Source organism: Crocodylus siamensis, chromosome 9, assembly GCF_052110815.1.
Source record: "Crocodylus siamensis isolate JL-2025a chromosome 9, ASM5211081v1, whole genome shotgun sequence".
NCBI classification, from domain to species: domain Eukaryota; kingdom Metazoa; phylum Chordata; order Crocodylia; family Crocodylidae; genus Crocodylus; species Crocodylus siamensis.
In genome coordinates this window covers 57288944-57313719 of record NC_143403.1, presented here as the reverse complement: position 1 = coordinate 57313719, position 24776 = coordinate 57288944, and the positions used below count along the sequence as shown (strand labels likewise).

The window sequence follows — 24776 nt, the reverse complement described above, 5'->3', positions numbered from 1 at the left end:
CCTGGTTTCTCCCTGCTCCCCTCTCATTCCCTCTCCTTTCCCTGTTGTGAGTCAGATTTTGTGAAGGATGAGAACGTGGAGGTGAAAGAGGAGCAGAATCCCATCCCGGTTAGTGGTGGATACCCCTTCTGGGTCTCGGAGCAGAACGGCAGCCAAGCCATCCCTGCAGTGTCACCAGCACCAGCAGACCAAAGAGAAGCAACTGCTAGAGAGCAGCAAGTGCCAACTCCTTCCACCTACCAGACATACAGGTGAGTCCCACTTCCCCGCTGTATACCCACAGTACATATGGTCCAGATCCAGGACTGGCATTTTTTTCAATTTCTTACGGGGTTTTTCTTATAAGGGTGACCCGGTATTTTCTGTTAGAGAGGAAGCAGCATGAATTGAGTAAGGGATAGCTCCACTGCACTTAACATGGGGGATTGCACTTCAGGTAACCAAACGTGAGTGTGAGAAACTTTTTCTCATTGTTTCCCCACTAGTCCAGTGTGTCTGAGGGCATTGTCCTTGTTTCTTTGCCCTGAAATGTTTCAGAATTCTTTCCTAGTCAGCTGTGGCATTCATGGGTGAACTTGTCTGTCACAGTGAGGAGAGGGCATTCAGGGGCTCTTATTGCTCATGTGATGTTTTTCCCTCTGTGTCCTCACTGCAAAAGAGACAGGTTCCAACCCAATTTAAAGTAGAGCCCAGCCGCTTCTGTTACCCAGCTCAGAAAGATAGGAAAGCACCTGCAAATGTAGGTCAGAGGCTTTTTCTCTGGGTGAATATTAGGGGGCTTGGCTAAAATCCAGGTTAAATGTACAGTTAAGACTTTCTTAAGGGCTTGTCTAGATGGCAAAGGTAGTGTAGAGTAAGCTCAGGTGTGAAATCACAACATGCTAACTACTCTGCATGAACCCCGGGTGCATATTCTTCCTGCACACTCAGCACAAGGTAGCTTATTCCATTTTCATACTTGCTACACACTACTTATGTTCACATGGAAGGTGAGCGCAGACTGCTAATGTGCTGTACATTCACACTGGATTAATTGAGCTCTCAATTTTCCCATACAGATGAGCTCTAGATGGGCATAGGGAGGGAGGCAGAGCTGCCAGAGTTCAGATGTGGAGACGGATTACCTTGATAAGCACATTGTTTTGAGAAGGAAAATTGATGTTTAAAATTGCATGGGGAAGTGATTGTGCCCCATGTCCATAGCCTGCCCGCGCTCTCCTGGGTGAAGTTTTGAACCACATCCCATGTAGGTTAATTCAGAGTATTTATGCTGGCGTGGGTTTGACTCATTCTTCCCTTCCCCCCTCTGGGCCCAGGTTCCATGACACGGGGGACACGCAGCAGGCTCCCGCGCGCAACGTCGCCACCTTGAATGAGTTTCGGGCCAGATCCCACCCTTTGGACATAGCCACGGTGCCGGACCATGATTCTAAACAGCTGTCAGAAGGTTTCACCAACCTGCCTGCACTACCCCCACCTCTGCCTCCTCCTCAAGACTACACCGGGGTGGTTAACATGGCTGTAGACTCTGCTGGGAAGCCAGGGGCCCGAGGTCCAGTGTACAATCCATATGGCACTGAGCAAGGCCTAGGCCAGTGGATGGTCCCTTCCCACAGCCAGTACAGGGCAATGAGCTACTCTCCCTTTTCCACAGATTATAATGCTCAAGGGGCTTCAGGGCATGCTCATGGGAGCATGGCAGACTGGAGCCAGTACCCTCTGTTCCCCTATGCCTGCTGGTGATGGGGGAGGACTCTTTCAAATTAAAGAACTCAGAGAACATTGTAACAAAATCCACTTTAAAATATGCTCTGGGGTTGCCACCTTGTGGCCTTGCCTACACTAGGCAAGAGGGTGTTGCAATAGTGCATAGATTGGGGCACCATAATTTTGAAACATCAGTACAGCTCCTTGTGCCTCATGCAACAACCATCCTGTGCGTTTTACAAGTGCTCATTGCATCTCCTGGGGGCCATATCTTTACTTTAAGATCTGACTGAACCAGTGCATTCTTTGGTGCTTTGTCCCAATTGTGGATAGATAATTGCAAGCATTGCAAATGCAGTGGTTCAGCTGATTTCCCAACTTTATCCCATGATTCTTGCATGTTGTTACATTTAACATTTACTCAAAGAACCCAGTCCTGGGAGCATGCAAGGCGCTTAAGGAGTCTCAGCATGCACCACAGATGCTCACAACAAAACAGCAGAGCCATGCGCAGAGTGGCTGTTTGAAGGAGACATCGTTACATGGACAAGTGAGAGATAATTAGCCATTTCAGTGTTCCTGGAGTAGCTTCCTCTCTTAGTGTAGACAAAAAGTGCAGCTATCCTCCTGGTCCTTTGCCTATAAGGCATATAATGGTAAAAGATAGAGTAATGTATGCATGCTTGGAGCAGAGTTGTACAGATCATGTGGATAGTGGGAAGTTAATCCCAAACAAATGACACAACTACAAGTTTCTGTTTGTCTCTGTGTGCTCTGACTGCCCAGCCTGCCCATTTATACCCTCTCAGTTCAGCCCTGTCACTCCACATGTACCTGCACTGAGTTGCTGTTCCTCTGGTTGTTTGCCATGTGACCTAGGAGGATTGGAGGATGCTGGGATTCTTGGAGTTCCCCTTGTTGAGCAGCAGTGTTCACACTCTCTCTGACCTCTTGTTTGCACTGAGACCCTCAGTTGTTCTACCTCTGCCTCTTCCACAGCCTCAGTGAAGTGATCTGTCTAGTTGGTTTTATTGTCCTGCTCCCAGCAGCTCATGCAACAGTCCTGTTGGTGCACAGGCTTTGGCCAAGTTGGTATTTCTCACTAGACGCTTGCTTTAAACAAACATTCCTGTTGAAATACTGCCTGATGAGTGAGGTGTCACTTCCATAGTGCTCTGCAGGAGCTGCGAGACAGGCCAGTGGCATGTTTCTGCTCCTGCTTTGGAGCCTCGCTAGGAACATAATGCAATACAGATGGGCAGGAGGGTAGCTTCCTCTCCGCTCCACCTTTGTGGTCCTTTTCCAAACCGCCCATCATTTTGGAAAGCACATCCTCTCATTTCACTCTAATTTTGTTTTCCTCGCAATTGCCGCTGGAGTGGAGTCCTCCTTGGGAAAAACCCTCTGCTTCTCCTGTGGTTATAAACATGATCTTAGACCTTATTTAAGAATGATTTCTTGTAACACTTTAAATAAATTGCGGTTTGATATGTAACAGTCAGCTGGGGCGTGTCATTTGCACTGAGTACAAAGATGTCCTTAAGCGAATGTGTTTTGTGTGTGGAACGTGTGTGGGGTGTGAAACCAGGGTGTTGGGTGTGTGGATGTCTTTCTCTCTCAAGACTGGGTATATTCCTTTGAGGCACAAATATGGTGGCATGGGTGTGTCATTGTGTCAGGGTGTCAGAGATTGTGGTTATTGTTGCTCTTAAAATAACTTTGAAATGACGTACTACTTACAACTTACTGCTGGTTTGTATCATTGCATTGTAGCGCTAGGTGATGTTCTTGTGTGATCAGAACCTCGCTAATCACTTCTGCACCCGAAGCAGGTTGCGCGGTGCGAGTGCTTCGTCAGTCAAACCAAGGACATTCGAGTTATGCAGCGGCAGAAACAGGGGCTTAACTTTGCTGCGGCACACAGGTTAGACCCATCTTTGGGTAAAATAAGGGTGCATACCAGCTCTGTACCACATCAATGCTAGGGCAAGTGGCTCATTAAAAAAAGGCATAGCCTAGACAAAAAAGGACTCCGTACATCAAAACATCCCTCTCTGTCCTAGTTCAGACACCAGCACACGGGAAGGTAGAGCCAGATGCCAAAGACTGTCTTAGTTGGGGTAGAATAACTGATGAGCAGAAACCTCTAGCAAGCATCTTCTGAGGTGTCAGGCTTCTTAAATGAGTAAAATGGCTACAGACCTTTGAAAATCGTCTGGAAGAAACCCAATAGCATGTCAGTTCTAGAAGATTCCCCTCTTGATCTCTCTTGCACTGATACCGTAATGCCCACCTTTAGGAAAAGACTCACAAGATGACCTAGAAAAGCCATGGAAAGCAATCCTCTTCCCTTTGCAGCCTAAGACTGCTCATTTTACCTCTGTGTCTCTGTTTTGCCATCTAGGACATGGATGATATCGTCCTGTCAGGGTGCCATGGGGATTATGCTGTAAACACTTGGAAAATAAAAACCACTGAGGTAGTCAGAATGGTTCATGACAAAGAACTAGGCAGCCCTGTTAGAAAGCGATCTGGGGCTCTTTAGAAATATGGGCATGATGGCTTTCCATTCTGAAAAACTAGTCCCATAAGGACTGCCACCATGGATGATGAGTTGTTGTAGCTGTTTAGTCCGACCGGACTAACAGACCCTCCAGAAACCCAACATCATGCTGAGGAAGAATCCTTTATTCTTAGTTGTCTTCTATGTTACAGGGCTATATATAGTTGTCTTTAGTGAATCATCCTAGCTCCACTTAGTAGAGTATTACATTTGTTTTCTTGCTGCTCTTTATGGTTAAAAGCTGTACAGCTTTGTTATTTTATTAAGCTGGTGTGCACTTCACACTCTGTTCTTTCTCCTGTCCGTGGCGTTTTCACTGGCTTGCTTCTGTTTGGCTTTGGTATTTTGAAAATCTATATTATCTCAACTGAACTGCTGTTTCCTGTGTCTGTAAGACATTGTGTTGTAAAGCTTTAATAAAAAGACAAGGAGACATATGGAAGGCAGGTCATTAGCACCACCAAAGTACAATTATGAGTATGTTTTCTGTGTTTCTGTTTCAAACACACCAGTGGTTCCAGTTTAATCATCTTACCTGGGGACAGGTACTGGATGACATGTCCTCAAACAGAATTTTGTTTTATCCATATGATGTTGATGATCCCACTGTTATCTTCTTGCATCCCTGGATGTGACTCAGAATCCCCTGTAGTAACTCCTTGAGGAATTGTGTGTATTCTTTCAATGTTTTTTGCTTGTTTCCCATAAGACACTGGTGGGGGTGGGAGGGGGAACGTGCATTAGGAACAGGGTTTGCATTTCAAGTTTGAAATAAAAATCATGGGTTTGCACTGATTTCCCCTGGTGTTTTTTAAAGCAGCCTAGTCAGCATTGCAGTTACTGCAAGCAGACCTGTGGTCCTGGGTAATTACAGGCTCAGCACAGATGATGCAGCCAAAGACGTATGCTGAGGCAGCTTCACAGAGAGCCTGTTTGCAGAGGGTAGTGTTAACAATTAAAATAATTGTCCATGAATCCCTCAACCCATTAAAAAAAGCCTGAGGGACAGGACCTCCTTTACATGCATATGCCCCTCAAGCCTGTGCTATATTCCCTTTTGTGTTTGCAGCAACAGTAGATAAAAATCTACAGAAGGACCCAAAACTCCTGAGTTTAAGAAAAGCTTGCCTGAGCTGGAGGAGCTGGATAAACACCCAGCCAATAAGTCAGGCTGATGCCAGCTGGAGGCATGACATCATCCAGGTAGCCTCACTGGCTAACCCATCACACCTGGAGGGAAGGTGGCTTTCCAGCAGCTTCTAGAGGTCGCAGTGGTTGTGGAACAAAGGGAGTCTGTCATCTTGGCTAAGTGCAGACAGTCAAAAAGTCCCAGGCTGAATCGATTCAATCTTTGCAGGTTAATCTAAGCTGCATAGATTGAACCAAAAAGTGAGCGAACACACTTTTGATTCTGGAAATGTAGTTATATGCCTGCAGGGGCCCAGGCCAGGGGGTGCCAGAGCTTGCCTCCCTGGAGCAGACAGCGTAGGCCAAAGCGAGCATAGCCACCCTGCAAGGAGAAATTTGTGGAGGAGGTGCAAAGCATCCTAGAATGCTGAGAGACTGTGAGTTAACTTGAATCTCAAGGGGATGTGGGACAAGTTTAGTAAACTGATTTAGCCTAAATTAGTTAAGTCTGATACTGTGCAAATAATTATAACGTCATAGGGATAACAGAGAACTGGTGGGACTCCACCCATGACTGGACCACGGGTATAGACGGCTGTACCCTGTACAGGACAAATCGAGTAGACAAAAGGGGTGGGGGTGTAGCTCTCTCTGTCAAGGACAGCTACGCGTCCCTGCAAGCTGGTATTGGCTCCCAGGGTGGACGACTGGAGACCCTCTGGGTTAAAATCTGTGGAGAACACAGCACAGGGGACACAACAGTGGGAGTCTACTACAGACCTCCCACCCAAAGTCCTGAGCTTGACCAGGATTTCGCCCAGGAACTGGCTGAGGCCGCTTGCTCCAGGACCATGGTTGTCATGGGTGACTTCAATTACCCAAACATCTCGTGGGAGGATCACTCAGCAAAATCTGAGCAGTCGCAAAGCTTCCTCTTGTGCGTGGATGACCTTTACCTGACTCAAGAAGTCTATGGGCCAATGAGAGGCAAAGCGCTGCTCGACCTGGTACTGGCTACATGGGATGACCTAATCAGCAACCTAGTGATCGATAGGAAGCTGGGTGACAGCGACCACGAGCTGATCACCTTCACCATCCACCGTAAAGCTGGCAAGTCAGCAACACGGAAGTCCTTGACTTCAGGAAAGCTGACTTTGACGAGCTCAGGAAGCTTGACAGTGAGGCCCTAAGGGACCGTGATCCCAGGGAGAGGGGAGTTCAAGAAGAGTGGTTGCTCCTCAAGGGAGCGATTCTCAGTGCAAAGCTAAGTCTATTCCATCCTGGAGGAAAGGCAGCAAGAGGGCACAGCAGCCCCCTGGCTCTCCAGGGACCTAGCAGACCTCCTGAGGCTAAAAAGAAAGGCCTACAAAGGATGGGGGATGGGATTCACCTCCAAGGAGGATTATTCTGCACTGGTCCGGTCCTGCAGGGAGCAAACCAGGAAAGCCAAGGCAGCAACTGAACTCCAACTAGCTTCGAGCATCAAGGACAGTAAAAAGTCCTTTTTCAGATATGTGGGGAGCCAAAGGAAAAGGAAGGGCAACGTTGGACCCCTGCTGAACCAGATGGGCCAACTGACAAATGACGCCCAGGAAAAAGCCAACCTATTAAATGGGTACTTTGTGTCGGTCTTTCATCAGTCCCATGCCCACTACAGGACAGGGAGTTCCGGGTGAGGGAGATCCCCTGCCCTCTATCAGTGCTGACCTCATGAAGGAACATCTTGAGAAGCTGGATGCCTTCAAGTCAGCCGGCCCTAACAGTCTACACCCCAGAGTACTCAAGGAGCTGGCGAGCGTCATAGCCCAGCCCCTGGCATGGATCTTTGAAAAGTCCTGGTGCTCTGGTGTAGTGCCCGAAGACTGGAAGAAGGCCATTGTGGTGCCCATCTTCAAGAAAGGGAGGAAAGTGGATCCGGCAAACTATAGGCCCATCAGCCTGACTTCTATCCCGGGGAAGGTCTTAGAAAAGTTTATTAAAGAGGCCATACTTAATGGACTGGCCGAAGCCAACATCCTAAGGGATAGCCAGCACAGGTTTGTTGTGGGTAGGTCTTGCTTGACCAATCTCATTTCCTTCTACGACCAGGTGACCTATCACCTGGACAAGGGAGAAGAGTTTGATGTCATATATCTTGACTTCAAAAAAGCCTTCACTCTGGTATCCCATGATCACCTCTTGGCAAAACTGCCCAATTGTGGCCTTGGGTCCACCATGATCCACTGGCTGGGAAATTGGCTCCCAGAGGGTACTAATAGGTGGCAGTCATTCATCATGGTGCCCTGTGACCAGTGGGGTCCCCCAAGGCTCTGCCCTTGGACCCATACTGTTCAACATCTTCATTAATGATGTGGACATTGGAGTCAGAAGTGGACTGGCCAAGTTTGCTGATGACACCAAACTTTGGGGCAAAGCATCCATACCAAAAGACAGGAGGGTGATCCAGGCTGACCTGGACAGGCTCAGCAAATGGGCGGACGAGAACCTGATGGTGTTTAGCACCGAAAAATGCAAGGTTCTCCACCTTGGGAGGAAAAACCTGCAGCATCCTTATAGGCTCGGCAGTGCTACGTTGGCTAGCACTACAGAAGAAAGAGACTTGGGGGTCATCATTGACCACAAGATGAACATGAGCCTGTAATGTGATACTGTGGCTAGTAAAGCGACCAAAATGGTGGCTTGCATCCATAGATGCTTCTCAAACAAATCCTGGGACGTAATTCTCGCCTTGTACTCGGCATTGGTGAGGCCGCAGCTGGAGTACTGCGTCCAGTTTTGGGCTCCACAATTCAAAAAGGATGTGGAGAAGCTTGAGAAAGTCCAGAGAAGAGCCACGTGCATGGTCAGAGGTCAGGAAAACAGACCTTACGATGAAAGGCTGAGAGCCATGGGGCTCTTTAGCTTGGAAAAGCACAGGCTCAGGGGTGATCTGATGGCCACCTATAAGTTTATCGGGCTGACCACCAGTATCTGGGGGAATGATTGTTCACCAGAGCACCCCAAGACCGTTTCAGGCTGGACATAAGGAAGAATTTCTTTACTGTCCGAGCCCCCAAGGTCTGGAACAGCCTGCCATCGGAGGTGGTTCAAGCACCTACATTGAACACCTTCAAGAGTAAATTGGATGCTTATCTTGCTGGGATCCTATGACCCCAGCTGACTTCCTGCCCTTTGGGCAGGGGGCTGGACTCGATGATCTTCCAAGGTCCCTTCCAGCCCTGATGTCTATGAAATATATTAAATCTATATCCAGGTCTATCTTAAACTGGTTTCAGCCATTTTGAAAGTGTTTTTTGTGCACTGAACTTCTATTGTGTTACAGATCTGAACCAGTTTCTGATCACATATACGAGTTAATGTGTAATTTCTGTCCCTCCAGGCTGGATGAAGCCAAAGACCCTGTGGTACCAGGGGAATAAGGTGGAGTGAGAGCAGGAGCTGAGACTGAGCGGGCAGGAAGGGAGCTCTGAGGGGCATGGGGGAAGGCTCTGGCAAGGGGCCTACGGGCCTGCACTGTGGACTGGTCCCTGCCTTGTGCTTGTGTCTGTGCTTGTGAGAGGAGGAGCAGCTTCGTGAGCTCGTGTCCCGTGTCAGCCTCTGCGAATCCATGCGTGAGGGGCTTGTTCCTGCAGGTGTGCACGCCAACTCGATCGGTGGGTCCACAGCTGCTTTGAGAAAAGGCAGGAGGCAGGACAAGCGCTAGGTCAGGGACACGTCCTGCTGCTTAATGTCAAATCATTTTTTATTGCACAGCTTAACAGCCACTTAACTCCCAAGTACCAAGCAAAGGTCCCGGAAGGAGCCTCTTAACAGGAGGCAAGCGGCATTCAGGATGAGGATAAGAAATAGCAGCCTTTGCCGATTAAAGATTAAAGCCCCCTTGGCCATCGTAAAGATGCGAAGCGCTGCTCCAGGTCGCTCCACCCCCTGTGGCTCAGGCCCAGTGGGAACCTCGCTCCTCACAACTCCCTGCAAGCCCCCACGTGCTCAGGCCCACTGCTGCCCAGACTCCTGCTCGCGAAAGGGCTAGGCAGCCTCTGAGGCCTTCAAACCAGAGTCTAGGTGCAGCTTGCTGCTCTTACTACTGTGAGTATGCCCCAGCAGCTGTCGTGTGGGGAGGAGGGGGAGGGCCTGCCATGCCTGCCTTAAAAAGGCCCAAGGGAAAAACTGAGCTGAGAGCACAAGCGTGTGGCTACGGTGCCCCCTGGAAACTAGGCAAAGGGGATAAAGGGGAACGGGCTTCCCAAAGCACCAACAGGTGGTGGATCATCATCACGCTTCTGTTTTCTGGCTTCTGCAGTCTCCTCATAACTTATAAGCCCCAACGTATCAATGAGACCACAACTGACACTTGTATATATGCATGTGGATAAAGTATAAGTAAAGTGCACATATATACTTCTATATAAGTTTTTCAGCCCACAGAAGTACCCTCAGTAACATTTTCTCAGTGTAAAAGTAGCCCATTTCTTTCCCCAGCATTTGCTTTCCCCAAAGCTGATTCACACACTAGAGCTTTCCACCTCTGCCTTTTAACCCAGGGAGTCTGCCCTCAGTTCAGCACAGCTTTTGTTTCTGGGAGCTTCCCCGTGGGTCGGGTCTTCCTGGAACTTGCAGGTAAAATGTAAAAAGGCATTGCTACGAGGGTGTGCAGGGATGTGTTGGAGCTTGAATGGTGGTGACAGATGTGATGGTTAAACACGGGCTGCGTGCAAAGAATGCGCGGGTGTGGCAGCTCTTTGCAGGCTCGCAGCGCAGACTGAGGCATGTGGAAGCAGGCTGCCTGCGTTTAAACACCCGAAGAAGTAGTTATGGCCCAAAGCAAATACAAAAGCATTGTCAAGAGCTACGGCTTGGGAGCGACTTCGAACCTTAAGGGAGCACAGTCTGACCATTTAAACCACTTGGAAAAGTCTCCGCAGCTGAGGGAATTTGCCTTGTAACTTTTGTGTTATTTAGTTCAAGTTATGTTAAAGTTTCTCTCAGTGTGTTTTAATGAATTAAAAGGCTGCTTCAAATGACCTGTTACATGCCCATAATGAGTGTGGGTTTTTTTTCTTTTGACTTGCAGGTGTATTAAAAAGCAAGTCTGACTAGACAGCACCCTGCTCGGTGAGTGTAATGGATGTATTTAATTTATATCTTCTCCAGTTTTGCAGAGATGCACTCAGATTGTGACTTGCCCATTGCTCTTTACTGAATTTTCAGGAGGGAAGGAGGAGATGTGTGCCTTCATAAGGGGGGGCATGGGCACAGCAGCTAGGGATGCAAAAATGTTGCAGTGTAAGTGTTGCAGCCCAGCATGTTAAAACATATTTATTGTCTGCTCCAACCGCCTGTACCAAAAAAAGAAAAACAGATCCATGTGCCCCAATGCTGAGTAGCAGCAAACAAAAACAACCAAATATGAAAACAGTTCAGCAAAAAAGCCTGCCTCTTGACCACAGGCACCAGCCCTTCACAGAGCCCTAGAGAGGTGCCTTGCAACATGTCCTAAAAATCGTAGATTCAGGCAGTTTGAGGCTTTATGCAATATCCCCTGTAATGAGATTGGCTGCAAACTGTTTTGTAACAGGCTGTCTGGAAATGACCTGTTTCCTGTCTGGGAGAGGTCAGGGTGCAAGCTGAGAGTCAAATTGTATTAAACCAGGGGTGTCCCAAATGGTAGCCTGTGGGCTGCATGTGGCCCACAAGGGGTTAAGCTGCAGTCCCTGGGCTTCCACATGGCCACTGCTCCTGCCCTGCCATTCCTCTGGCTGCATGGCCTGCATGGGTGTGTGGTAGGAAGGGCCCACGGAGGGGTGCAGGTGCACAGTGCAGTGGAGGGGGGAGGCAGGCACATGGCTCAGTGGCAGGGGATATCTGCACAGCTTGTGGCTGGGTGGGGGGTTGCCCTGGTGCAGCTCATGGATGTGCGGCCTGCAGGGCATTTGCTCCCCAGATGCTTAGAAGCTGGACAGCTATAAATCACTAGGCTTTGAGTTAGTCCTGTTTCTTTGCTGGCTGATGGGCCAGCCTTCTGCTTATGTCATTCCCCAGTACAGATGCTATTTCCTTCGGTCCCTGGCTCTATATGCTGCCCCAGCTTTGGAACATTTATGGGTCTTGTAGTAGATCGTAGGGCAGTTGCAACACCCCCACCGCTTGTAGCTCTGAAACTTTGTGATGGCTGTCCCAAGCCAACAGAGGTGGGGGAGGAGGTATTTTAAAGCTATCCTGTTTTGTAGGAATGTCATGAGGATTACGTTGAAACTGGTCCAGTTGGAACACCAGTGTCAAACCGCTCGCTGTCTGCTCTCCCCCACAAACCCTTGGGACAATACACATTTCAGAAGTTGTGGACAAGACCTGTGCTTCATATTATGCCCAGGACATTATGGTCCTCTGCCTGTCTATAGCTCTTTTGCTAAAAGGATTCTAGAGACCTTAATGAATTAAACTTTGCAAGTGTCCTCCCACCCCAAGATGAGATGGCATTTACATTGCTGGATACATTCAAAATTCATAGCAAATACCCATTTTACAGTTGGGGAAAGCAAGGCAAGGTTAAAGAGTTTGACCAAACTCTGATGGCTTGGGGTGGGCCCCATGGGTGCTGACTCACAGTCCCATGCTTTAACCATATGCAAGGGTCCCTTTTATCCATCCTTTTCATGGGCAGATCCAGGATTCACTGGAGACAGCAGACTCTCCCCCAGATGCATGTTATTCCACACACCATGACGGTATTTCTTGGAGATGAGAGGTTGGTGGGGAGCCCCAGACTTTCCTCATCCCCGTGAGGCCAGCACATAGCCAAGACATGTATGCACACTTCTGAACTCCCTGCTCCATCCTGTCCTAGTGTCTGTTAATGGTTGCCTGTCCTACCGCCATCCTGAGGGACTAATCGCCCACACTCAAACAAATGCACTTGGTACTTAAAAGGAGGCTATCGATTTGTACGTATCCCTGAAAGCTCTTTCCTTTGATGTGTAAAAGCGTCTGTCTGTCTGCCTCTCTTGGGGAAAATCTACTCCATTTGCATCTTGCATCCAGCAGGGAAACATCTCCAGGAAAGCTCCTTTCTTGTCCCCACAGGCCCAGTGCAGCATTGTGAATGGTCTCCTGTCGAGAAGCATTTCCTGCCATGGGCTGACAGAGCTTTGGGTCAGAACAGCGTGATCCAGATCAGGGTGTAGGGTCCAGTCTGTAGCTCTGATCTGGTGCCGATAGGTCAGGTCTAAATGCAAAATTGCAACATCCCAAAAATTTGAGATAGCCTGGCCTGGGGTTTGGAGCCCCAGGCACAGCAATCTTCAAAGCAGAGGCTTGTGGCAGCCCAGGGGGAGATAAATGTGGAGCCATTTGCTGTATCCATGTTTATCAGAAGAAAGTTTAACCATGCCCCTGCTTCTTCCCATCACAGTTTCTAGCAGTTCATCCAAAAGCCCAGCTACAACTGATCAGTGTCTAAGGATTAAAGGCAAATAATGCGAGAGCTGGGAGTCTTCAGGCATTTCTACCAGCCAGGGGCTGGGGCACCATGAAGTGACCAGTTCTCAGAGGATTTTGCCTCATAGAGCTTGGGTTTTAAAAAGCTGGTGACATTTATCTAAATGCAGACGGAAATCCCTATGCCTGGAACCTCCTGACCATTTGGGGTTTTAGCACCCCTCCCACAGACTGAGTTTCCAATTTCAAATGGGGTCTGAAGTGGGAGTAGTGGCTGTTGGGTGTCAGAAACTGTAAACCAGCTCCCATCCGGCTTTAACCATCAGTAGCACTTACGTGGGTATTAAACCAAATGATTTGTGCTTCAGTATTAAAGCTTGTTAAACCTGCCTCTGTACTGGATCAAAAATAGTTTCCAGCCTCGGACAAGGAAGCCCCAGTGGCATTCAGGATGTCACTTCTCAGTCAAGTGGCTGGGAATGGGAGAGGCACTGAGACTGAAGACCTCATCTTGGGGACAAATTTCAGGGCTTCTCCCCTTGCTGGAGCAAAGGAATCACCACCTCCTATTGAAGGCGCAGCACAGGCCGCAGCAGGCTTCCAGCTGGAGCTTAAGCAGTTGCCAAGCTGGACAGGATGATGGAGACGCGGTTGTTTCCTGTCTCAGCCAGCAGGGCAGGGCTCTGTTCCCAGCCTGGCTCAGGTTAGCTCACAACTTTAAGGCTGGCCTACACTAGGGAATTTTACAAGAGACTTGGTCGTCCATGCAACCCTTGGCTCCGCTGAACTGAGAGGTTTCACCTGCAGTTTTCAAAACAGCTGTAGGGAATCAGGCATCCAGATTGCATTGTGTTTTAAGGGATCCTTGGCACTAAAGCTACTTTGCAAATCCCAGAAAAAATGAATGTGGTAAAAATGCCAGAAGTATTTAGGGCCTTGTCTCTGCTTTTGTTGCTGCCAGTACTACTCTCAGTTCAAGTGAACCAGCAGCTGTGCCACTGAATTGCTTTGTGAAGTTCCTTAGGGCAGACAGCCTGAAATTAGGTGGATTTTGCAAGTAAGCTAGGAAGAAATCTCTGGGGACTTCAGTATTTGTTCACGATCAGACAAAAGTCTAAGAGGCACTATCTACTCAGCTCACCTTGGAGCTCCGTCAGGCAGTAGTCTGTTCCTTTGTAGGTGCAGGATGGAGTGGAGAGAGGGAAACCAGCATTCAGCCTTGAAGGGCTAAATATCAAGAACGTTTGGCCCTGGTCATCCGGGGTCCTTGGACTGTTTTGCAAATACTAATTAAACTTCTCAGAATCTCTATGTGGCAGAAGAGTATTACCATAGTTAATGCTATAAATGGGGAACCAAAGCCTGGAGTGATTAAAGGTACCAGACCAGAAGGGCAACAAAGTTTTGTTCCTCTTCCTTCACCCACCCTTTGCTGTTTGGAGGCCCAAAAAGCTTTTATTTTCCCTTTTGCTTTTACCTTGATGGCATCAGAAGTTTGAAGTCTTTTCTTCCTGTTAGAGTTGGAGAATTTCCTGGAAAAACTCTTAGCTTTTACTTGTCAAAAGTGCTGGTTTCCATTACAAAAAAAAAACCTTTCCCCAAACTGTTTGTCAGGCATTGGAGCCAGAGGTGACCACCAAGAAGTGGGTTTAGACGATCAAAGTAAAAACCCCTTCCCGTCTCACTTGTTCAGTCTTGGGGATAGGGTGGCTGTGCTACCTCCCCAACTGTTCAGTCTTCCAAAAACAAACCAACCAGGAAAACTGGCTAGGATTTCTAAAGTGAAAAGACAAGTTATAAAAAGTAAACCTTTCCTAGGCTGCTTTCACGCATCAGGAAGAAGCAGGAAAGGGCACAAACCTGGCATTTTCCTAAGTTTACACAGCAAGTTAGTAACAGAGCCAGCAAGGGGCTTTCTGGGCCTTATTCTTCTCTGATGCTGCTGTGAATCTGGAATAATTGTATTGACATTGGTAGGGTTACAGTGCTGTGAGAACAGAATTAATCCCTTCATCTCTCTAGGATATTATCTGAAACTGGGCCTCCTCCTCATACTTAATACTTTACCTAAAGCTTCACCAAACACGCACTGAAGTCATTTGGGAGGGAAGTCTCTTCTACAGCGCTAAGTAAGGTTTACCATAATAATGTCAGGAATGGCTCTTTTGTAATCACAATAGACTGGCTCAGCCCAGCAGGTTTCAGTGGCAAATGAAACAAACAGCAAAGTGTTTACAAAGAAAGCTTTGTCCCTGTCTGGCTTCACCCACTGTGACACCCCTGCTGTAGCTTTTTGAGCCAAACTTGATGGGCTCTTCAACACTCAAGCAAGGACCCTCTGTTGGCAACTTCACCTGAGGCAGTGCTGAGAGCCTCAACAGCTTGTGAAACTGGAACAAAGCTATTTCTGGCATTGTTGGAGACCATGCAATCAGGGCAGTTAGTACATGCTCAGTAATGTCACTACTAATGGTTTTGCTCTACTTAGGCTAGTAGCTAAGATGGTTTCAGCTGCACCTGATGGAGAGCCAGAGCGATCTGCTACTGACAGAGGTCATCAGCAATGGCCATTTTACCAACATAGATGAACCTGGAATGAGTAGAGATGGGCTGAATTTCACTCAGCTGCTGGTATTAAGCACTAAAGGTCCCGGCTTCTCCAGCAGAAATGCCTGGAGACGCTGGGCTTTGGGTCAAAGCATATTTATCAAATAAGAGATGACCAAAGCAGTATTAATGTCAGGACTCGAAGATGGTTTGAAAATCACATGAGTGTTGCGTGGCCAGCCTTGCCGTTTGTGGGGCTGCAAGCTATCCAAGTAGCTGATGAAACCTGGTGCAGCCCAGGACGGTAGGACTCTGGCCCACATCAAGTCACAAAGTTGGCAACCACGCGGTTATTTTTCTCTTCAGTCTCATTGCCAGAGGGGGAGTTTAGGCCAGCCTGAGTCCCTGAGTCAGAAGTAGTAAGTGGATTATAAAGTACTTGGCAGTGTCACATCAATGGTTTGGCCTATTAGTTTTATGGGTGGAGAGAGGTTTAAGGATATAGTAAAGATGCAATTGGTTTCCTTTTACCAGGGTAATGAAAGTTTAGCACCAGCATGGGGAAGAGAGGCTTGCATGAGGAAGTGTCACCTATGGGTTAGAGAACTACGGAGTGGAGAGCCTGGGACTCCTGTCTGACCTCTGCCACCGACTTGCATGTAGGCCCAGCGCCTTGCCCACAGGGATGTGGTGAAGGTTGTGCCTTCCCTGGTGGAAGATGCTGTCAAAGTCCAAAATAATAGTATTACAGAGGAGCACTGCCCGTTTGGAGGATTCTGACCTGGCTGTTTTTGGCCTGATCGTGATCGCTGTATTTGAATAATCGAAACCTAAGGGAATAGGTTTATATGAGGAGTGGTCCTAGCCCTGTTCTCAGTATCTGTCCATGCCCTTTGAGAACCATTTTGCTGAGGATGAGGCGGCAAAGGGTATGAAATGCTAATTTCAAAATGTACTGCGCATTCACCAAGTGACTAATTGCAGTGGTGTACTGCCACCTCCTGGCTAAGCAGGACACACACAGGGAACCTCTGAGGCAGAGGTATCAAACTCATCAGGCCCAGTTTAGCACAGGGCCAGTCCATGGGCTGGATTGGGTGCTGCTTGCATGTGCTCCAGCCCAGCGCCATGCGTGCCCCAGACCGGCCCCACGTGCCGCATCTGGGGCCAGGGCTGGTGCATGTTGCATGTGGCAGTGGGCTGGGCTGGGGCAGGGCACATGCAGCGTGAGAGTCATGTCTGAAACTCATGGGCAGCACCACAGGCCCCATGATGGGGCTCCATGGGCCAGATCTCTGACACCCTGCTCTAAAGAAATGAAAGATGTGCTCCTCTGTGACCGTGGAGGCAGGACGAGGGCTCCATTTTCTTCTGTTCTTGTGTGCGCGCTCTGCTTTTCTTCACTTCCGTTTTTCTCCAGGAAAACCTTGTGAGGCCTGAAAATGTCAGCGCAAAGTCCTGGGGCAATGCAGACTTCTTTATTTTAAATAAACTGAGTTCTTTTTGCGTTACAAAATCATAAAACCAACGGGGCTTCCTGTTCTTCAGTGACGTGTTTCTAGTCACTTGAGAGGTTACCAGTGACAGTGTTTTACAAGGTTAATCTTGTTCGGAGGCTGCCAGGCATTTTGTGCCTTTTACAAGTTGGAACAATGGTTGCTCAGGTTAGAAAAGAGATTCTGGTCAATGAATCAAAGTAAAATGATCAGATAATCGCTTGCAGAGATTTGCTCTTCTACTATTCGGTGATATAGACTTCCACTGAAAACATGGCTTTGCTGTTAGAAAGGGCTGGAAATCAGAGCTTTTCAAAATGGTAGTGTTGATGTAATCATTGTTAAATCAACAAAAGCATTTTGAAAAGCATTCATTTGGGAATAAATGTCAAACTCTGATTGTGCTGGAAAAGCCTTCCTTGATCTGTACCCTGCAGTGACAGCAATACTTGATGCAAGAGCACTAGTGACAGTCCTGAAATGATGGTACCTGTGCCAGGGATTTTTTGAAGCCTGTATAGATGCACCTTCCCCTGGAGGGGTGGCAGTGCTTGCATCTCCTTGGTTGACTGTGAGGCCCCGGCTTGTTCACAAGCAGGAAACTAGGCTGCTCATGCAGCTGCACTTGCAGATAAATGAAATGCTGCACAGCGAGGACCTGGGAGTTGCTGGGTTTTGTTATCCTTTCTCATTTAATAAAGTGGCTGAGTGAAGGACTGGGGGTGATGGAGGTTGCTGGAATTGCCCTGGCAGGATGCAGGCTGTGTACCCCTGAGCTAATGGTTTTCTCTGTTGGGAATTAGTCAGACGTTCAGCTGCTTTTTTTCAGGTTTCTTAGCCTGCCTCCCTAGTCCCTGAGTGTCCGCGGAAGTCCCCTGGCGTTTTAGTATGAGCAGCTGCTGCTGTTTGGGACACCATGTGGGTCCTTGACACCAGAAGTTTCTGATTTTTAGACCTTGTTCTGACCTTGTCTAGCTTTGTGCCATGAATGTCTGGGAGCACCCTTCACCCTCCCACTGCACATGTGGGTCTGTGGAGAAAGGCTGGGGAGGTGCTTGGGGCAAGGGTTTGTCTAATTAGCCCAACAGCTCAGAAAGCAGAAATCCTAGTTCACTTTACTCACCCAGACAGCACTTAACCAACCAGGTAACATCTGCTTTTGGCACTTATGAACCAAAGCAAAAAAGTCCCTGATTGCATCATAAACATGTAGCTCTTGAGTGAACAGACCTGAGAATAACGACTGCAGAACTCGGGATATGCACAAAGCCCCCCATTGGCGATCTGTGTTGGCTCAGTAATAGCAAGTAAGTGGACTTGTGCAACCTTCCCGTATTTTATTACACGTCTATTCAGTAGTAACACTGACCTCTAGAGGAATGCAGAGAGAGTGCCTTATCTCTAGCTGCCAAACAAAACTCCTGAGCTAGAGGTGCTTTCTTCTATCTCTAGCTGTTGTCAGTACCTCTTGGCCTCTAGCATTACAAGGGAGGCAGTGTGTCTAGCACAGTGGTCCCAACCTTCACTACTCCATGAGTAACAGTATCGAGCAAGTAATGTGCTGCCGGTTTCATTGTGCTTTGTTCTTTCTGTCAATCTCTGATTTAATGCTGACACTTTTATGGAGGGGGAGCTGCCTGCGAGCTTTGGGTTGGGGTCCACTGGTTGAGTAGATTGATCAAGAGCTTGCATGGCAGTTTTAAATCCATTTATGTCACTGACCCACTGTTATCTGTCCCTCTGAAGCAAATTTTTAAAACCGTGTACAGTGCTCTCCCTCTTCTGCCTTCCACCTTGTGTGTCTCTGCTTGGGTGTGCCCTCAACTCCTGCATCTCAGCAATCGGGAGGTGGAAAAAATGAGGATATCCAGGACAAGTGTGAGCACAGCATTGTCTGTGCAGTTTTGCACACTTCTGACTTCCTTGCAAACACATTGCTTCAGGATCCAGATTTGCGCACACCCACTGGGGCTTCTGCGCCAGCAATGCATGTGTGCAGGCAAGTCAGGAGTGTGCAAAACTGCCTGCACAATGCTGTGCTCACACTTTTGCTGTATAGCCTCATTGTTTCCACCTTCCCATTGCTGACACGTGGCGGTAAGAATGACCTACCGAACAGGAGTGTCGTGAGAGCTAGTGAGATAAGGCTGGTACAACCCTGCGATGCTGCAGTTGTGAATCAGTACTATTGCAGCACCCCCTGAGGCACGGTAATAATTGCCAACAAAACAAACTGGCTTCTGTGGCCTAGTGCTTAATTACTACACCAACTGCAAGGCTGGAAGCATAGGATTTTTTCAGAGTAGGGGAGCTGACTTTCAGCTGCCCTTGCGTGTGCCAGACAGGACTGCAAACCAGGAGTTTGTTCCCTGAGGATAGCCCAGATATAACTCAGCTTAGACAAGCCCTGCAGCACCTGGCAATCAGAAGCAAATAGCTTGTGCTGAGAGGGCTCTGGTTACAGACCATTCCCTTGGCCTGCAATGGAGGCAGCCCATGCGGGAAGGGTTATCTGAGGAGAGGGCTGGAGTAAGTTTCCCTGGCCTCTCCCACCCTGTCTATGTACCTCAGACATGCCCCAGGCATCATTTGCTGTGGGTAGAGATGGTGCATATTGATGATCGTATACCATATTTACGCACTCAATGACAGGTAGGCTAATCTTAATTTAGCTTCTTCAGGGGATCCCTATGCCCTACTGGAAGGTGGAAGAACCAACTATGGACTCATTATCAGCTACCTAACAAGCACAGCTCCCTGGGACCCTGATGAGTCCCTGTGGGATGTAAAGCTGGGTCTGAGTCCTAACAGCTGGCTTTGAATTGTACCTTGGTTTCGTCTCGTGGTACTGCAGGTGGGGGAAGTCTACAACCAAAGTAAACTAAATTGATTTAAGGTTGGTGGAAACTGACTTGTGCATCCACTTGAGGGGGTTGGCTAAATTGATTTTTTTTTTTAAATTAAAGCAGTTAATTTAGTTGATTTAGCTTGACATCTATAAGGCATTTTCTCTAAGATGAAGATACATTGCTTTGATGTAGACTGTTGACATTGAATAACACAGGTCCATGGACCAAGCCTTGGGGGACCTCGCTGCCCACATCTTTCCAGGTTGATACCGACCCATCCACCACCACTCTTTGGGTGAGACCCTTAAGCCAATTTGCCACCCATCTGACCGTGTAATCATCTGTCACAGCCACTCAGTTTGTTTTGAGAATAGGATGCGATACCGTATCGAAGCCCTTCTTAAAATCCAAGTAGATGACATCTATCTTGACTCCTATGTCTAAGCATTTTGTGACCTGGTCATAAAAAGAAACAAGGTTAGTCAGGCAGGATCTACCTGCTGTGAACCCGTGCTGGTTGCCTTTCAGTATTATTTTTCTGGCTGGGCTTCCACAAATGTGATCCTTGATAATTTTTTCAAAGGTTTTCCCAAGGATAGAGGTGAGACTAACCAGCCTATAATTAAACTCAAATAAGTCTGGTTTAATCTGAAATAAATATGGTCAACATAGCCTTTTGCATTGGTTTAGCTGAATTGGTTTAAAACAATACCTTAAACTAGGGCAACTTTTTCCTATGAGTAACCGCAGTGTATAGGTGCAGGGTAAGCCTATGTGAATCAGGTTTAAGCTACCATTGTGGCTTAACTAAATTGTGTTAAAATAAACTGATGCAGCTTGCCCTGTATCTTGCCACATGAAGTCCGGCTGGGTTTACATTTTGCTTGTCATTAGTTTTCTCGTATTCCTTACCACTTGCCAAGAAGCTTGCTTTCTTGGGTTTGGCTGTTGGGGAGAGCTGGGAAAAGGGAACTGTTGCCAGGTGCTCCTGGGTAGGCCAAGCAACAGGAACAGAGTGGAAGATCTGTGATCACTTTGCCATTCCTTCCCAAGCAGGAGGCTGTTCGGGGTCAGCCTGGGCAGGGAGTCAGACAGACTGGGTGCCTGGGCTACATTTCAGGATGAGGAAAGTCTGTGTCTCCTTGGAGCTCTTCTGCAACAGGCAAGCCACAGTTTATCAGTACAGGATGTGGAGAACACCTTGGGTTCTTCCCATGCAGTCTCCTCAGTTTTGCTCACTTACACTTAAGCTTCCAACTCTCATACTGTGACTTGCCAATTCTCCAGGAAGAGATCTGAGCATAAACTGCTCCCCAGGGCAACAAGAATAAAAACAACTAGCTGATGAGGTATTAGGTGGGTGTGTGGTTTTAACACATACGGGACATTGCTTAATGGGTAGAGCCTGTCTTGAGTGCCCACATGAAGGAGTCTTTACTTGCCAGCCCAGAACTGTCCCAGCTGTTTTTTCCTTTTGCACTGCCCGTTGCTTCTGCCCTTATACTGCAATAAGAAAATGTATTTGTTGGTAGCAGGCGTTCTGAATTGTCTTTTAACAGTGTATTTATAACAGTCACAGCGTACTAGGTAGAGAATCCAGGTGACTTTACAAGGAGATCAGCAGAACCATTTTATCATTACATCATTGCAGGCACAGGAAACTATGGAATATCTTGTATAAAATGCTAGAGAAAGAGGTAAAACTGCATGGATTTGGGCAAGTGAATAGCTTGTATGCCATTCCCAGTTTCCAGATGATCAGTGCAGGCAGTAGTACTGCATGTGACAGCAATAACAATTCAGTTGTAACTCTGAAGTAGCAAGCATTTCTCTGCCTGTGAGTTGGGATTAAGATACCAACAAGTGTAGGGTCTTGTGTAGCTTGGGGGCCTGGTAATGAAGAGATGTGGAACATTTTTAGTAACTGTTAAACTTGACCAGACTTGTAACCTGTGGAAGCTGCGGGAGTTGTTTCTAGTTACTAGTGAATGAACATCTATCTTGTTCCCACAGTGGACATCCTGGAAAAACTGAAATAGGCAAGGAGGCTGCACCTGGTCGCTTGGTTATATAATATAAGGGCTGTATAAATGTGCACAGGGACAAACAACACGTCTTTAGTTCAAAATAGGGCTGAAATACCTTGACAAAACTAAGTGAAGCGGGGGCTCATGATTTCAGGACACTTAAATTCTGTAGTTAAGCAGTACCTTCCTTTTTTAAAGAAATGCTGGGCTGAGAATAACTTGGCCAGAAAGTTATTTATTTTCCTGCTGGGAGAATTTATTCTCCAGTGGGAGAATTCAAACAGACCTCTGACCATGCAGCACTGGAAATTATTTAAAAACAAAAACCTAGACAGGATTAAGGTTAAGTCAGATCTTATGATAGTAGAAGAGAGAGTAAACTCTTCCAAGCAGCAAGTAATTCTGGGTCAAGAGTAGCTTACATCCACAATCCATCACTTCAGATCTCTGTACATCGCAAAGGAAATGCCACCTGCAGGAACTCATGTATTTTTGTTGTTGTTGTTGTTGTTGTTGTTGTTGTTGTTGTTGCTTGCTGCTTCTCCCTCCCCAAGTTGGCAGAGGGGAAATGCTTTTCAATTCCCCAGCAATCAGCAGCAAGTGGCAGGCTGGCAGGGCCCAGCTGCTAATCAGAGGCGGTTGGGTGGGGCAGGAGGATAAATTAAACAAGCTGCTGTGGGGAGCGCTTTCTCCTCCGCGATTCACCGAGATCCCTATCCATCACCTCATCCTTAAGAACTGTAGCAGAAGGCACTTGTTGGATTGTCTTACATAGCTGTAATTACTAAATTCTAGTCTTTTGCTAGAAAGACTAGAGCCAACTGCATTCAACAGTGCGTACAGATAGAAACATGAGAAGATACTTGTCACTTATGGTGTGATAAAAATCCAATTTGTTGCATCCCAAAGCATATTTCCTCAACTTAGATAAAAAGCAGAGGAAGAGATACTTAAGCTAAGGAACATCAGAAATCATAGGAGTCCCCATGAACCTGGCAGAACTGTTGGCTCCCAGAATTAGATTGCTTGAAGTGAACAAAACCAAACAACTGCCAGCAGTATTACGTATGCTTAGACACTGGCCTCATAGCGTACTCATGGAAGTGGCCGTGAACCCACCCTGCAAATAGCTCAACCAAGAGCACATGCAGGGCAGACCTGTTTTTAGAACTGTTAAGGATGAGTTACACGCCATTCAACTTTGTGAGCTCCTGCCCATAATGGAAGCATCAGTTAAACCATTTTCCATGCCAATTTGAGGAGACATTTTGCTGGCACCAGGCAGGAGACAAAATGTACGTTGGCTCAACTGTTACAGGCCTGCACCCCTTTCCTGTAGAGAGCACGGGAGAGTCTGACTGCCCCCTGTTCAAGTCAATGTTTTCATATCTTCATATGTAAATTAAGACATGCTAATATCTAATGCTTCCTAGCTCAGAGGTGCTGTTTCTGCAGTAAATGCTTCTGCAAAACAATGTCATCACACAGGGAATTCCCTCACATTGATCACCTGCTCCTTAATTGGGTGATATGCAACTGATGAGAATCACTGGCTGTTACAAGTCCTTACTGGAAAAAAATATCTTTATGAGAGAATTCATGGTAGTGCTGCTGCTTCTAAATTAGTTAGTTGTTCAGGTGCTGGAGGATATTACATAGCTGTCAGAGGGTAGGTGCAGGAGTTTCATTTGGAAGCTTGAAGGTGTTCAACAGCAGGAGGGAAATACCAAAGAAAGAAAAGAGTAATTGCTTTCATCATTACCACGAGGGTAGAGCTATTGGGGGTCCACAGGGTGACCTGGTGCTGCTGTTCCCTACAAGAGCCCATTTGTGAAGTTGTGAGTCTTGTACTGTTCCAATGCAGGCTACCAGCTGGAACAGCAAGAAGTGGTACAGTAGTGTGCACATTGCTAGTTTCCCAGGAGACCTGCCATTTTCATCTTGTGACAGAAAATAAATGCGTACACTTGGATTTTGCTTTCTTTCCGACTCATAGCTATTGCACTAATTTTTTCATAATTTGTTATAAGTCTTAGATCCCCTTCTCCGAACAGATACAGGTAACAGAAGCTGCTGAATAAGAAACACCTTATTCAAAAAGCACTTTGGGGGGCAGGGGGGAATCTTGTAAGCCACAGCCCATTCCAGCTTGCTTAAAGTGTTGATCTTGGTTATAGTTTTCTGTTAAGTGGGGATACCTTCCTGTCACAACCCACACGCTGTGTTCTCCTGTGTGTAATTGTCCAAGCCATTAATTTAAATTTCCTTTTAAAAGAAGTCAAGAGCTGTTGGATATGGAAGGCAAGTGCTAAAACTGGAAACTGCCTTACTGCTTCAAGTGCCGCACACCTGTAGTAGACATAGATGCAGGGGGGTGTAATGACAGGAGTACAGAGGATGGGTAACTCTCCCTGGATACAGGATAAAAGACTGCTTTCAGCACTTCCTGTCCTCCAAGTTTAAGGAAGGTGAACACTTGCAGCTGTGATAAGGCCCATTCCAAGTTTTCCTATGACACCTGATTACTCTTAAATGGCACAGGTGATTTTAGAGTGAAACAGTGGAAAAAGGAGAAATTAAACAAACATTAGTAAAAGGTGGGAAATGCAGCTTAGTACAAATTAGAGCAATTTAACTTTGTTGGTTGTAGCCAAATTATTGTTTAAGCCTCTCCCCTGCAACAGATGAGTCAAGTCTTTTAGACTATTCCCTCCAGAGGCTTTTTAAAAATAAGTTTCTTCCTTCCCAGTTTCCTGCTCCCAACCCTATGAAGCTAGAGGCCCTTGGTCCTCACTGAGAGCAACCATTTGAAATTAGTCCCAATTAAAGCTACTTCAGACAAAAAGACCTGAGAAAGGAGTGGGACCCTTGGGTCTTTCATATGAAGTAACTACAGTAACTAACATGCTTGTTCTTATGCAAATTCATTCTGCAGTATTTTAAATGTTGCATAGTGTCTGTAGATTCAGACTGGTGTAGGCCTGATACTTGCCAAGTGTACAGACTGGTTCTTGTAGAGAGCAAA

The 24776-nt window shown here is 47.1% G+C and overlaps 1 protein-coding gene across 2 annotated transcripts in view; it reads left to right on the top strand.

Moving 5' to 3' along the window:
• Positions 1-3980, top strand: part of LOC149857657 (T-box-containing protein TBX6L) — a 28886-nt gene extending 24906 nt beyond the window's left edge. For both annotated transcript variants that reach the window (XM_090063488.1, XM_090063489.1), the window contains 2 exons: positions 56-251; positions 1317-3980. In XM_090063488.1, the coding sequence (XP_089919614.1) occupies positions 56-251; positions 1317-1743 (623 nt within the window). In that variant the 3' untranslated portion in view covers positions 1744-3980. The remainder of the gene's footprint in view (positions 1-55; positions 252-1316) is intronic.
• Positions 3981-24776: the final 20796 nt, after the last annotated feature.